The 15,387-nt window shown below is 43.5% G+C and overlaps 1 protein-coding gene across 1 annotated transcript in view; it reads right to left on the minus strand.

Annotated features, from left to right (window-relative positions):
- LOC118092866 (NAD(P) transhydrogenase, mitochondrial) overlaps window positions 1-15,126 on the minus strand; it is a 62,495-nt gene extending 47,369 nt beyond the window's left edge. The window contains exons 1-3 of the mRNA XM_035131505.2: window positions 15,003-15,126; window positions 11,837-12,021; window positions 904-1,133 (exon numbers count right to left, since the gene is read on the minus strand). Coding sequence (XP_034987396.2) covers window positions 904-1,133; window positions 11,837-11,975 — 369 coding nt within the window. The 5' untranslated portion in view covers window positions 11,976-12,021; window positions 15,003-15,126. The remainder of the gene's footprint in view (window positions 1-903; window positions 1,134-11,836; window positions 12,022-15,002) is intronic.
- Between the last annotated feature and the right edge of the window lie 261 nt (window positions 15,127-15,387).

A 15,387-nucleotide genomic window follows, 5' to 3' on the forward strand; every position in this document is an offset into this window, starting at 1 on the left:
ATGTGAATTCAGTCAAAGATGATATTTGTTTGTTTCCTTCTTTGCTCTTATTATACCTGCATTCTACACCCCCTCCACACATCGATGACTTATAGCAAGCAACTTCAGGGGGTGTTAGTCCTCTAAACAGTGAGAAAACAAAGGGTGCCTTCTAAGACCCTAGGGCAGGCATCCCCAAACTGCGGCCCTCCAGATGTTTTGGCCAGAACTCCCATGATCCCTAGCTAACAGGACCAGTGGTCAGGGATGATGGGAATTGTAGTCCAAAACATCTGGAGGGCTGAAGTTTGGGGATGCCTGCCCTAGGGTGTTTGGAAGGAGAGTTTTAAGCGCATGATGGAAGTTTCTGTTTGTTCAATTAACATTCAATTAAAGTGAATTAAAGCACACCCTAAAGTGAATTGTAGCACACCCTAGTGCCACAAATCCACTTTTTAAAAAAGGACTTGTTACAGCTAGGGACAGGGAAATTTCAGTGTAAGATGAAGAAGTTATTAATGGGAAGCCATAACCACACCATGAGCAAATTTGTATAACCACCCTGTAAACATATCAGAAAGAATGCTCAAGAAAGACTGGACATCTATAGCAGCTGTGATATATTGCTTTGGGGGGGGGGCAGAAGAAGAGAAGAGGAAAGCAAGTCTTCAACCACCAGCTATGTCTATGACACATCCAGAACGTATAGCCAGAGACATTTTGGCAAATTCAAAAAAAATCCACCTTGACAGAAATTTTACCCCTGAAAAAGAGGATGTGTCCTGGAAAAAGAGGACACATGGCAACCCTAGCCGGCGCATTGAATAAGGTTGCCCAAGAGATTTGGGTTTGGAGATGGATAGATGAAGCTGCCATGTCATACTCCCACAAATGTAAGTCTATATATTTCACTAGCAAGCTTGCCTTTAACACAAGATCAGATCCAAACACCGTTTTCAAGTCCCCAATTTTTGCTCCAGCGTGTTTGTATAGATCATCGGAGAACTTTGCTTCTTCACCAGCTCCATGTTCCACTTGCACATTAAAGCCTTGCTTCACTAAAGCTTGGACGCCAGCGGGAGAAAGAGCTACTCTCTTCTCGTTTTTGTATATTTCCTTGGGCACGCCAACAATAAGATCCTTGTAGCGAATTCCTGAATAAAACAAACGTAGAAACACAACATACATAAAAGGGAAGTTAAAGGCCCAGAAACAACATTCTTTGGCCACCAACAGAAGGGCTGTTGTGCCAGTAGTGTAAGGGGCTGTTGTGTGCTAGTGAGAATAGAGGTGGTGCAATAGGGAAATCCAATGCAACAGGTGTACTAGTGGAACCAAGATGCCTACAGGAAGCCCAAAAGCAGGACACGAACACTCTCCCATCCTGCAGTTTCAAGCAAACGGTATTCGGAAACACACTGCCTCAGAAGCATACTGTGACACCTCAGAGGTGAGGTACCCAAAACAGAGTCTTCATGGAGGATCTGAATGACCACAGAAATATTTGAGAAGTTGGCAAATATCAGGGTCCTGGGTCGTTTATGGATTCAAAGGTTGAAACCAGCACTTTGCACTGAGTCAGAAGCTAACTAGAAGGCAATCCAGATGTTACAAAATAGATATGACTACTTCATATAACAGTTAAACGATGGAATCCAGTACCACAATATGAAGTAGTGCCCACTAATGTAGATGTTTTTAGAAGGGGATTATACTAATTTGTGGAGGATAAGGCTATCAACGATTGCTACTTACAATGGCTTTGTGTTCCTTCAAGTATTATAAACACTAAGCCTCTGAATACCAGTTGTAGGGAAGCACAAGCGAGAGAGTGCTATTGTGTGAAGGCTTGTGGCCTTCATGTCAGCATCTGGTTAGTCATTCAGAGAATGCTGGAATAGACAGCCCTTTCTTCTGATCTATCAGGTCACTTCTTATGTCCATACTCATGCCCCCCTAGAGAAGAGGGAAATTGTGATACCTCTACACAATTCCAAGGAGAGAAAGTTGTGTTTAGTGAGAAGCAGCTGTCTGTCTTACTGGCTCTTTCATACGCACAAGTGAAATGTTACAGTTTTTTCCAGTCATATATCGTCTCATCTATTCCAGATATCTTTCAGCATCCTTCCTTCCCCTGCCAGGAAAACAGTTTCAGGTGGGGAGAATCTGGGTGGACAGACAAATCTGCATAAAGGTAGGACACTGATGTCCCATGGTTCTAGGTTTGTATTTACTGTAACAAGTACCCCTCATTTCTCTGTTCTCTCTAGCGTACTAGGAAGAAAAAGCTAGAAAAATATCTTCCCCCCCCCCCCATTTCCTATTGCTTTCAGTAACTGTCCCAGTTATAGTGAAAAAACTAAGTGGATCTTCTCTCTTCCTCCAAAGCTTTACTAATATTGAGTGGCCGACTCTGTAAGACCTCACTCACAATGAGCCCTCTTTACTCACACCAAACATTTCCACTGATTGCCCTCCACGGGGTTACATGCATGTGGTGGGGTTGTGTGTGTTTGGTTAGTGACACAGAGCACCGCCAAATGAGACATTCCGCCGCTGAAAGTTTTTGCAGTGCTCAGTTCCACAGCCAACCCACACAGTCACACGAACACTCTGGTGGATGCCAAAAGAATAACAAATTAAAGTTTAGTTTATAAAAGGCTTGGCTGGGATGCTGCTTACAAAGGTTTTCATGCTGTTTACTCCGAGCGGGGAAAAGGTGTGGGAGAGGAGGCCACAAGGAATGACGAGACAACCTTAACTCTACAAGTCTAGGATTCAGACTCCTGAAGTGGGGGTGGGGGTGGGGAAGAGATAAAAAAATTAAAAGACAGTGATGTCAAGAAGAGTTTTCCCCACCCTCACCCCCTGGTTTGCGTTAACTGCAATTATTTGTAACAATTGTATGCAAAGAAGCCTTGGGAGTTTCTTTGCAGACAACCCACCCTCCAAATTTCTCCAATGAAAACTGGGACGTCCTAGTCTGTTGTTGTTGTTGTTGTTGTTGTTGTTGTTGTTGTTGTTGTTGTTGTTACCACACCCATCTAATTAGGTTGCCCCAGGCACTCTGAGCAGCTTCCAACTTACATAGAAATATAGAAAATTAAATACAGTATTTAAAAAACTTCCCAATACAGGGCTGCCTGCAGATATCCTCTAAAAGTTGTATAGTTACTTATCTCCTTGGTTCAGGGGGTCTCATAACTCCATACCATCCAACATTTCTCCAGCAAAAATAGGGATGTTCTAAGAGAATGTGGGACATTCTGGGATCCTATCAGAAACTCGGACGGCTTCTGAAAATCCAGGACCATCTCTGGAAAATAGGGACACTTGGAGAGTCTGCCCAACATGCAGGTTGAAGATGGAAACATAAGACCAGGGGCAGGATTTAAAGATTAAACACGGCCACATCCTACCTTTTGAGTAACATAATAATGATGATGGTGGTGATAATTATAATGACAACAACAGCAGCAGCAGCAACAATTTTATTTATTACTCACCAGTGTAAAATAAATTACAATCATAAGAATAGAGTAGGTCCTAAAAATGTAGACCTCAAGTGTCATGGCACTTTATTATGAAGGTGCCAGATGTGCCTCTCTGGGGAGGGATTTCCACATTTAGAGGCTGCTATAGAGAAGGTCCTCTCCTGGGCCACCCCAGGAATTACCACAAGGGCCTCTCCTCTGCAGATCTTAACACCTGAGACAGGGCTGTCTTAAGCATATGCTGCGCCAGGGTGCAAAGATCAGCTCGGCGCCCCCCCCCCAGGTTGCCCAGTCCCAGGCGCTCAGGAGGGCGGAGCTGGCCGGCCGTCTCAGCGTCTCGCTGGCTTGGTTGACCCTGAATTCATGGCACAGAGCCGCCAGCAGAAGAGCCCGCCGTGGCTCTCTGACCGAAGGGCAGTCTCTTCCCCGGACTCAACTCTCGAGCCCCGGACTTTCGGCCTGGCACCCCTGAGAGCCCGGCGCCCAGATGCCCCGCACTCCTAGCACCTAAGGGTAAGATGGCCTTGACCTCAGAGAATCTGTAAATTATCTGGGGCTAAGTCATTTAGGGCTTCATGTCAAAATTCTATATCGATACCAGTCACTATTACATAAATTGCAGGAAAACAGAACAGGGGGTTTCAGATGCAAATTCATTTGCTAGCCATAGCACATTTAAAGATATTTTCAGACCCACTGAAGCTCACTTAAACCCTCAAGAAACACAGCTGTGAACAGCCATTTCCAAAGGGCGGTTTCCTTGCTAGTTCCCACCTTTCATTATTTATTGAAAACATGTTAAGAATGTGCCCTTCATCTAGGGTGCATAAATATAACAAACAGCCATACAGCCCCCAAAACACCATACAGCTATAAAACACATAATAAAAATGCAACAAAATAGAATTAAAGCGGTTAAAACAACAGGGCAAGCTGATGAAACAGCTTAAAAATCTTTAAACACCAAGGCAAGCAGGTGTGTTTATGATAGCAGTACCAGCACCAGTCATAAATCGAAGGGAAAGGGATTCTTCAAATAAGGTGCCACTGTGGAGAAGTCTGTTTTGAGTGCCTCCCTTCTTATGGAATGCTTTCCTCGCTGGGGTTCACCTGTTGCCATTTTTATCTATTTTTAGGTGCCTGGCAAAAACTTTCTTTTTTTACTTGGGCCTTTAGTTTGAAGGGTTTCAAATACTTGTAGCCTCTTTTAGTGGGGCAGGATCTGTGAGACCTATTTTTTTATTTGTATGGATGAGGGCTTTTTTGAAAGGTTTTTTTTATTGGTTGTGCATTTAGATTTAGTGTGTACATTTTGTTTGTATGTCGCTTTGGGTCATTTTCGTAAAGAAAGCAATCTAAGAAGAAGAAGAATTGGGGCTTTTTTAACAGCCGGAACTCACCGGAACTCGGTTCCAGCACATCCGGAACTCAGTTCCGCAAATGGTGGGTGCCATTGCTGTTCTAAGAGAACAAGGGAGGCATTCATGGTGAGTTCCAGCACCTCTTTTTCTTGAAAAATAGCACTGATGATGATGCTGACAACTCTGTAAGGTATAAACTATAGTTCTCAGGAATCTTTGGGGGAAGCAATATGCTTTAAATGTATGGTGTGCATTAAAAAGGTAAAGGGACCCCTGACCATTAGGTCCAGTCATGACCGACTCTGGGGTTGCGGCGCTCATCTCACATTATTGGCTGAGGGAGCCGGCGTACAGCTTCCAGATCATGTGGCCAGCATGACAAAGCCGCTTCTGGTGAACCAGAGCAGCACACGGAAACGCTGTTTACCTTCCCGCTGGGTGGGCAGGAGCTGGGACCGAGCAACAGGAGCTCGCCCCGTCGTGGGGATTTGAACCGCCGACCTTCTGATCAGCAAGCCCTAGGCTCTGTGGTTTAACCCACAGCGCCACCTGCGTCCCATGTTGTGTGCATTAAGCCTTAGTAAAAACATAAAGCAGCTCTCAGAGCTTTGGCATATCGACCTCTGCTCTATCATCTTCCCTTACCAACCAGCAACGTGCTTATTTTCTTACAACTCTCTCCCTTCTCTGTATAATTACGATGTCAGTGTGACATTTGGGGTAACATTTTCTGCAAGTCTGAAATCAGTTAGTGTATACATAGTGTTGTCCAATATTTCTCTACTACAAAGCCATCACTGCACATTTCCAAACCCTGCTTCTTAGTCATTAAACTCTTGTTTTAAATTGACTTTTTCTTTGCTTACTTTATCTCATTGGGAAATCATGTTCTGGAACATGCTAAAAAAAAAGCTAAACTACTGTTCTTGTAAGCATAAACTAAAGAATATTTCGTATGCCATTGTTTCCTTATTCTTTACCCGATTGTAGCAAGTAAATTGCAGGATGAAGCTGTTGTGTGTCGAGGTACCAAGACAATCTCCCCAATAACTCACACATCACACAGGAATTTAAGTTTAAGGTTTTTGGCATTATTTTGGCCACAGCTTTATTTACATACAACTAATGTGAGTGTTTTAAGTGTGCCTGGCATGCTCTGGTCCATGGGGTCACGAAGAGTCGGACACGACTAAACGACTAAACAACAACAACAACAAATGTGAGTGGTTGCTTAGCCATTGGTTCCGGCAAGCTGTCCCCCGCCTGGGACAGAACTGACTTCCACTAGCATACTAGGGAAGTCAGCATAGGTGAGAACTCCTGAAAGGCTATGGCTAAAGGTATGCACTCACAATATATTTGAAGCCAAAGAATCCTGGGATCCTGTATACAATAAAAAACCAAATAGAAACATTACAATCAGAGATAATCAACTAACTTTTACAGAAAGATTTTTTTCTAAATTTCCGGCACTAGCTTCATGGTATAGAAGGCATTCAGCAGGCATGTCTCCCACTTCTGCTGCGACCAGCTCCCCTCTCCCCTGGTCTTCCAGGACCATGAGAGGTATGAAGCAAAAGGAGCAAAGGCAGGCACACTGGCACAGTCTCAGATTGATTGGGAAGGACTTGGGGGAGACTTAGGCAGCTGTGGGCAGGCTCTACAACTGCCTCACAGGTGTAAGACCTACCAAGAAGAGTTGCTGGACTCATTAGGCCTGGCACTCGTGAGCAGACTTTGTTTCTTCTAATAAAGAGCTAACTTCCCTTACTCCGTGTGATTTATTGCTGGCTGACTCCTGACAGACCCATTCATAATTTCATTACCGCAACCCCACGTGAATGAGGTTATGCTTAATAAGCTTTGTGGCCAAGCAGGACTTTGAATGTGGGTCTAAGTCCGACAACTCCAGCACACAGGCCCTCCGGTGTGAAAAACAAGCAAATGCAGTACAGTCCTAAACCGGACCTGGGAGACCCCCTACAATGAAGAAAGGAATCCTTAAAACACTACCTTGATCACATTATTTTGTTTCACTTTCCCTCGAAGCAAACTGATTTCTTTTGAGACGCAAATATAATTTGAAAAATCTGCAGGCACGCCCTTGGGTCTGACCTTGAAAGGTAATGGCTTCCAGCGCTTGACACAAGATATGTAAACTGGATGCTAATAAGAAACAGAGAAGAGTGACTATAAAAAAAGCATTAATCTCTGTAGCAGGCTACAGGTGAAGAACAATCCCTGGACCTTAAAGAAAGGCTCCTTGCAATTTTATATGAGCTACCTGAATTGGCCGACGAGCAACTTCTGATTTCTGGCCATGGCCAAGTGTAGGATAATAATAATGATTTTCTGAAATAAGCAAAAACTGCAGCAAAAAAGGTGCGAGGGAGAATTTTGATCTATAGTAGTATGCATTTAACAACCTTTCCGATGCAATATGCAAACCCAAACATAGCTATCCTTCAAAAGTCACACTTCTGCGAATTTAGTGATTCATTCTTTCCGGTAAGCATGTTTACAAAAATGCATATTTTAGGGGAAATTGTGCATAAAAATGAAGGTATTGGTGAAAACAGTTTGGCAAATACATTATATTAGGAGAAATTGCTTGCAAAAATGTTTACATTTTAAGGTTTGCTTTTCTTTTTTTAAAGATGTTTTGCAAATCACTGCAAAATGTGGGGAACTGAATTTAAGATGGGGGGAAACTGAAAATGACAGATCTTTCCATCCTTGGCATGAGGGAGGAATGAACTGTGAGGCTGAGCTGCATCAACTGCCCAAAGACCAGGACCTCTCTGTATGCAATAAGTGCAAAATGCTATGAGATTTTTGGCTAAGGATAACTTCAGGAAATGGAAAGCAATTCTTCAAGCTGTTAGTGGATGGTACTTCTCTTAAACATTTTCTGAACTGTACACAGTAAAGTGACAGGATCCACAATAATATTGGCGTTACTATCAATGCTATTGATCTAACTGTGATGGAATTTTTCATGTTGCAGAGACCCTTTTTTCAAACCAACATACCTTCCAACATTTCACAGTGACATTAGTTGTTGTTGTTTTTTAAAGATGAGCAAGTACTTAGCTCTAAAGCTTGCAAAATATACACCTGAAAGTATGTAAGCAAGGTCTGCTGAAATCTCAGAAGTCAGACTAGGGGCAGCTGACCAATGGCTGGAAGAAAGGATTTCAATGTCCTGAAAACTGGAATAAGTGATGCAAACTGGGGGGAAATTGCATAGTAAATAAAGCACACTCAAAAAGAGAAATTGTGCAAATTTGCCTAATTTTACACTGGTCGCAGAATTCAGCTCTTCTTGGACGTTTAAGGGTGTTTTTTTAAAAAATAAAATAAATAAAATCCTAGAGAATACACAGCTTTCGCCATAAGAAACAAATATGCCTACTTTTCTACACATTCTGCCCCACACTGAACAGATGAGAGGCCCCCCCCCTCAGGTTCACCTTCCTTCTATAGAAAAAAAACACCATTCACATGAAGTTGGTGTATCAGTTGGCAGCAGAACACTCAGAGCACGGCTTTTCAGTAAACCTTATGAATTCCTCCTTTGATGTAAACCTTGGCAATGAGTCTCTTGTATGTTTCATTGCACATCATGCCATCTGAACGAGAGCCAGGGCTGATAACCTGTACAATGTCCAGAGGCGGCTGACTGCTGGCTTCATTCCTTGCCGATTCAGTTTTATAATGCTAAAAGCAGGGCTTTTTTTTTTCGTCTGGAACTTGCTGGAACTCTCTGGTAGCCACCATTTTCATTATAAGAGAACAAGGGAGGTGATCATGGAGAGTTCCAGCACCTCCTTTTCTAGAAAAATAGTGATTATACCCCAGGTCTTTTGTAACGTATCTATTATTTAGATATGTTACAAAACTATGCTAAGTAACTTTAAATATACAGTGGAACCTCAGTTGTTGAACACTTCAGAAGTCGAACAATTCAGAACCCAAACACCGACAACCCGGAAGTGAATGTTTCCATTTTTGAATCATTTTCGGGAGTCGAACGGCTTCCGCAGCACGTTTTTACATTTTCACCATTCACTTTGCCGACAGCCCTTTTATTTTCGGTTTTTTAACATTTCGGAAGTCGAACATGGTTGAGCCTCTGGATTCAGCAATATTGTGGGAGAATTTTGCTGTTCAGTACTATGGACTTATCTAGATTAGAGCCGTAAGAATGCATTACAATAGTTTCCATTCCACATTGCACACATCATGTGCAACACTGTTTCTGTTCTGCTACAGTTGGGATTCTGCCAAAAACTACATTATTCACTTTGCTATGCGCTGTAGTGAAATTACAATGTCACTGTGTTATTCTATCCCATTACCTTAAATGCAAAGGAAACACAATGCAAACTGCCGGGAAGCATAATCAATTACATATTGTTTGCGGACTGAGAGCAGCAACAGGGAATATGAATTGTATTCGCTGGATTGATTTCCATTCTAGACATGAGGCGAATAAGTAAACATTGGCAATTTCTGCTCCCATTTCTGTTTTCCTCAGAATTCCCTGACATCCCTAACCCACACAATGTTGGACTACAACTTCCATCATCCCTGACCATACTGCTTGGGACTGATGGGGTGGAGTCCAGCAATATCTGGAGAGCCCTCCCAGGATACAGAATGAGGGATACGTATTGGTAATAAAAAAGGGCATAAATTTAATATCAGCACTCAGAAAGTAGGATAGCCTTATAAATAGTGCAACTGTCATAATCTATTAATCACTATTGACCATTGAACTCTGTGAAGACTTTCCCCCCTTGTTTCTAAAGCATGAGAATTCCATTCTTAGCCATTAATCAATACCCTCCCTGTCAGAAAACAAATGCCTTATCTGCCATTGCAGAACTGTTTTCATCTGTTTTCTTTTTTTTAATTATGACTACCAAGTAAGTAACCACGACCAAAAACACAACTTAGGAAGCTATTTGAAGAATGTGGAGTTCAGAAACGAACCTGATTATTATGTTGCAAAGAAACCCAACTCAGATTACACTGGAGAACTGTTAAATGTCATGTGTCTTTGAACAAAGTTTGGCTGAATCACGGAGTAATGTTACTGAAACCCTGATGACTGAGATGTATGTTATATCCTACATTCTCCAATAAATAATGGGGGGAAATTCCAGTTGCCTCTCTAATAGTACAGTATGTAATGCAGCTCCTTTCAAACTTTTAAGACCCAGGACCTGCCTTCAACATGCATTTGAGGAACCGTTTCTTGCTTTTTAAACCATATTTTTTGTGGAGTAGTAGTGCTGGTGTTGTGACCCACCATAGATCAGGCTGCAACTCAGTAGTCAGTCCTGACCTGCCTGCCGAAGACCAATTATTTAATGCATGTTTTGTTTGTGAGGTACAGTACAGTGGCTTTGTGTTCTGGGCTTTAGGCCCCAGTTCCACCTTGTTTCTTGAGAAAGTCGTTTGTTCTTTGTAACTAGCAAACAGCAGCCATTTCATAACTAGCCATGGCCCCATGACGGCCATTTTGTGTTGGTGCTGACAACAGTTTTCAGCTTTCCAAATGAGCCCCCAAAGGTTAGCAACTCATACTTTATCCAATCCTCAAAGGATCCCTTACATCACCCCCCCCCCCTTTCCAAACATCTCCTTTGGGTTAAAGGCAGTCCTTTCACAAGGTAGTACAGGCTTGACCTATTTGCCTAGGTAGGAAATATTTCTTGCGGTTGGCATTTTGTACAGGTCATGTTCACCTCCCTGAGGGAGACCCAAAGAACATGGAGGGGGGAAACTGAAGCTGGATTAAACCCCAGCTGGGAAAATGGACTGAGGTGGCTTCATCTTTGTCAGTTTTAAACTCTTTGAGGAAAGAAAAGATAACTAGGCTTAAAGATTGTAGGGGACACTGGAGGCTAGCCCCTAAGGGCTAATGGGACACTAGGTAAAGATGGACCCCTGGACAGCTAAGTCCAGTCAGAGGTGACTATGGTGTTGAGGCATTCATCTCGCTTTTCAAGGCCAAGGGAGCCGGCATTAGCTTTCTGGGTCATGTGGCCAGCATGACTAAACCACTTCTGGTGCAACAGAACACCATGACAGAAGCAGGTCATGGGTATGGGACGCAAGTGGTGCTGTGGTCTAAACCCCTGAGTCTCTTGGGCAGGCATCCCCAAACTGCGGCCCTCCAGATGCTTTGGCCTACAAATCCCATGATCCCTAGCTAACAGGACCAGTGGTCAGGGATGATGGGAATTATAGTCCAAAACATCTGGAGGGCTGAAGTTTGGGGATGCCTGCTCTTGGGTTTGCTGATCAGAAGGTCGGTGGTTCGAATCCCCGCAACGGAGTGAGCTCCCGTTGCTCTGTCCCAGCTCCTGCCAACCTAGCAGTTCGAAAGCACTCCAGTGAAAGTGTATAAATAGGAATCGCTGTGTGATGGAAGCCAGAACGCACGGAAACACCATTTACCTACCCACCAATGTCGACCTTTGTGCCTTCCTTGTTCCCCAGCCACTCTGGGCGGCTTCCAGCAAAATATGAAAAATAATAAAATGTCAGGCATGAAAAACTTTTCCTGAACAGGGCTGCCTTCAGATGTTTTCTAAAAATTGTGTAATTCTTTATCTCCTTGACATCTGATCGGAGGGTGTTCCACAGGGCAGGTGCCACCGCCAAGAAGACCCTCTGCCTGGTTCCCTGTAACTTTTACTTCTCGCAGTGAGGGAACTGACAGAAGACCCTTGGAAGTGGACCTCGGTGTCTGGGCTAAAAGCCACTGTTGAATGTCAAATGTTATATTAGGCCCTCAAGAAAAGAATTTCCCAATGCTTTTCATGGTCCCTGTCAATGGCCTGTGTGATGCTATCAGTTTTGGAAATATGGCAATATTTTTCATTATAGATGCCATCGAAGGAAGATGAGGAAGAAGAAAAAGAGGCTTTCGTTTTCATATTATCAGTATGAGAAAAGTGTTTTTGGCCACTCAAGGACACACTGTACCTTTTGCTGACTGGTCACTCCATAAAGTAGGGAAAGTTTTGAAAGAGCGTTGTCCATTTGAGGGCTGGAACGTCCTTGTGTTTAATGTCAGCAGGAAGGGCAATGAAGAGTTGCTAGCACATCGCACCAAGCCTGCCATCTTGGCAGTTCCAGAAACAAAGCACTCCGATGTTGGTCCAGTTGCTCTGCAGGTATAAAAGGTTTTAATTACCTTGAACTTAGTTCATGCTATCCCTCAGTGAGGCAGAACCGCAAAGTCGCGAATGCTTGAAAGTCATTCTGGAAATATGTGTATCTGTGAAATTATCAGCTGCTAAACCAATTTTTTTTTATTCTAAAAGCAGAGGCTACAGACATGTTGGCGACACGTAATCAACTTACCTCAACTGTCTACTAGGCTGGGGAAAGATACCCAGGAGTTTCCTACAGCAATTTGCCTGAAAAGGGCAATTAATGCAAAACTACAAGCTAGCAAGTTTCATAGTCTCTTCCAGGCCAGAGATGCAGCCTGAATTGAGATATATTCCTAATTACAAACAAATTGGGCACATGGATTACAGTTAAACAGGCCATGATTTAAATTTTAAAGGTCAGCAAAGTTATTGGATTTTCTTTAGGCTATCAAAATGTGGAAACTCTTACTGAATAAAACCCTAGTATACAAAAGGAATTATCCAATCATACCAAACAAGAGTTTTGTGGTTTATTCTTTCCACTCTTTGCCTGTGTCCTTGGACAAATGTCTTAATTCTCAAGCAGATACATGAGTGAAATGATCCCGTGAGTTCCCGTGAAGAGAAATTATTTTTAATAGAAACTTTAAATTGTACCGATGTCACGGAAACAGATTACACACAGAGGCACATGTTCACCCTCTGGACAATGACATTTCTACAGAGGCCATTTTCAGCTGCTCCTAAGAACCTCCATTTTATTTCTCAGGATCTGTCATGAGGGAAGACACACGCCAGGTGTATGCCTTTACAACAGAAACGTGTGATTCAAAGAGGTCAGCAAACTTTGCTGAAGAACAGTTGAGCTGGGCAAGAAGCCAGATCTGACAAACTGAAGATCATGCTAGCCTTACATAAATTTTAGAGGAGTTTGTTTTTGCTTCAGGTCAAAATGAAAATAAATTGTTGAAATGCCCACTCTGAAGCTCCCTTGCTCCTGTCCTTAATCTTTGATCCAAATTGATTTAGACATGAGATGCATGAACTTAATTATTGCGTGTTCCACAAGGCCCATTCAGGTTGTGTGGCAAGATGCTCTTCTGGCTAACTGTCTGGAGATTAGGGCTTGGCTTGGCTTTGAGTACAGAATTTAGCAATCTCTGAGAGCTTTTTGGGGGGGGGAGCACACCAGAAACATTTTCTCATGCACATTGTGCAAAGGGTTTTTTTTAAACTCATGTTTGTGTCACAGCTGACTCATAGGAAGCTTCGGAAGGAGACAAAAGCCAAGAATTGTGCTCAGGAGTCAAAGGACCAGACTGAAACTCATCTAGTAATGTAATAGAGGGGGAATGTGGGGAAGCACAGTTTTCAGAACAGGAGCAATGACATCAGACTAACTAACAAAAGCCACACCCACAGCATGCATTTAAGGTGCTGATAAACCACTTTAAACAGTCATGGCTTGCCCTAAAGAATTATGGGAACTGTAGTTTGTTAAGGGTGCTGAAAGTTGTTAGGAGACCCCCCCTAAACCCCTCACAGAGCTACAATTTTCAGAGTTCCCTGTGAAGGTAACCCCTGGATGGTTAAGTTCAGTCAAAGGTGACTATGGGGTTAAACCGCTTCTGGCACAAAGGAACAACGTGATGGAAGCCAGTGCACGGAAACGCCGTTTACCTTCCTGCCTCAGCAGTACTTATTTATCTACTTGCACTGGTGTGCTTTCGAACTGCTAGGTTGGCAGGAGCTGGGACAGAGCAACAGGAGCTCACTCCTTGGCACGGATTTGAACCATCAACCTTCGATCGGCAAGCCCAATAGGCTCAGTGGTTTAGACCACTACGCCACCGATGCCCCTCCCTGTGAAGAGGGATTGATTGTTAAATGACTCTGGGAATTGTAGCTCCACGAGGGGAGGGAAGAAAGAGATACCCAGATCAGGACCATAGTGGAGACAGGGTTCCAAACTATATCTCACTCACACAGGCAACTTGCCAATTTCTGGTTGTTGTTTTTTTAACGGCAGGTATAGGCACAGATACAAATATTATGTATCGCCTATTTTGACAAGTCATAAAACAAAAAAATCCAGGCTTACAAGCAAGTTGTATGTGATAATCATACAATTATCCAGACCTTATATACAGAGAGAGAATGTGGGCATGGACCCTTTAAGCCCCTGCGAAGTATAGAATAATGTTGCCAAGGTGCCTAAAATTCTGCATCAGGAAAGGCTGAATTCTAAAATAGCTGCAAATAAATTTATCACAGGTTTCCTAATTCCTATTGAGATACTACCATACATGTGCCCTAGGGAATTCAATGGGACTTGCTCTCAGGTAAGGAGCATAGGATTGCAGGCTCAGTTTGTTTCTGTTAATTATAAGGAACACCAAAAAACTAGGCTCACCTCTCACTAGAAATCCCATTCAGCCCCCATCTGGGTTTTGAAACTTCGAGTGACCATGCCCTTTCAAGTTAACGTTCACAGCAATAAGGGGTGGAAACTGCTTTTTCCATAAGAAAGAAAGATGAAATTTCCACGATGCTGAACGCACCACACACAAACCTACTGGGACTGGGAGATTACCTTTTTGCAAGGCACTTCATTGCAAATACCTGCATATTTCAGAGGCGAGCCTTTTCCTGCCATTACATTCAGGTCCCCAAGTCAAATTAAGCCCTGGTTTCAACCTGTAAGGCCAAGAAGATTTTTCTCTTCTTCAGTTTCCCCTAGGTAAGAGCCCCTTTAGCTTTCCTCCAAAGTGGGGAAGGGGTGTTGTGCTGCTTACTTTGAATGAGATATGACTTTGGCCTTCGTCTCCCCCCCCCCCTGCAGCGGCCTGCCAGCCTCCTGACTGCAAGGGCAGTGGGAATGAGCCAAGGGAGAAAATTCCTCTGTATGCTTAAGCCAAGGGGTTTCGGGACTGTTAGAGGGACAGCTAAGGTGCATGGCACACAGGCTGAAGAAAAGCTAGCGAGAGACTAACCTGCAATTATTGGTGTCCTTAGGAGCTCGCTCTGTGCTTGTCCCCCATGGCACACAAAAGGGCAGCCCCGGGGGACTGCCTGTTTAGTGACCTTCACATCAGTGCCTTGCTTGCTGAGGAAGGGAGGGCATCTGTGTGGTCTATAAATAGGCGCCATGTGACCCCAAAGGCACATTCCACTTGGCACTGACGGCATGGAGGCTCTCAAAGCAACACACACCAGGAGCATGCTGGAAGCCTGCCCACAGGACTTGTATTTCCAAGTCTCCTTGTCACGACCGGGAAGTACAATCATCTGGGCAAAGTGGGCAGAGCACACATGCATTCAGTGCAGAAGGTCCCAGGTTCAATCCCCGGCATCTTCTGATTCCTGCATTGCAGGGGG

This window comes from Zootoca vivipara, chromosome 14 (assembly GCF_963506605.1).
Source record: "Zootoca vivipara chromosome 14, rZooViv1.1, whole genome shotgun sequence".
Classification (NCBI taxonomy): Eukaryota; Metazoa; Chordata; class Lepidosauria; order Squamata; family Lacertidae; genus Zootoca; species Zootoca vivipara.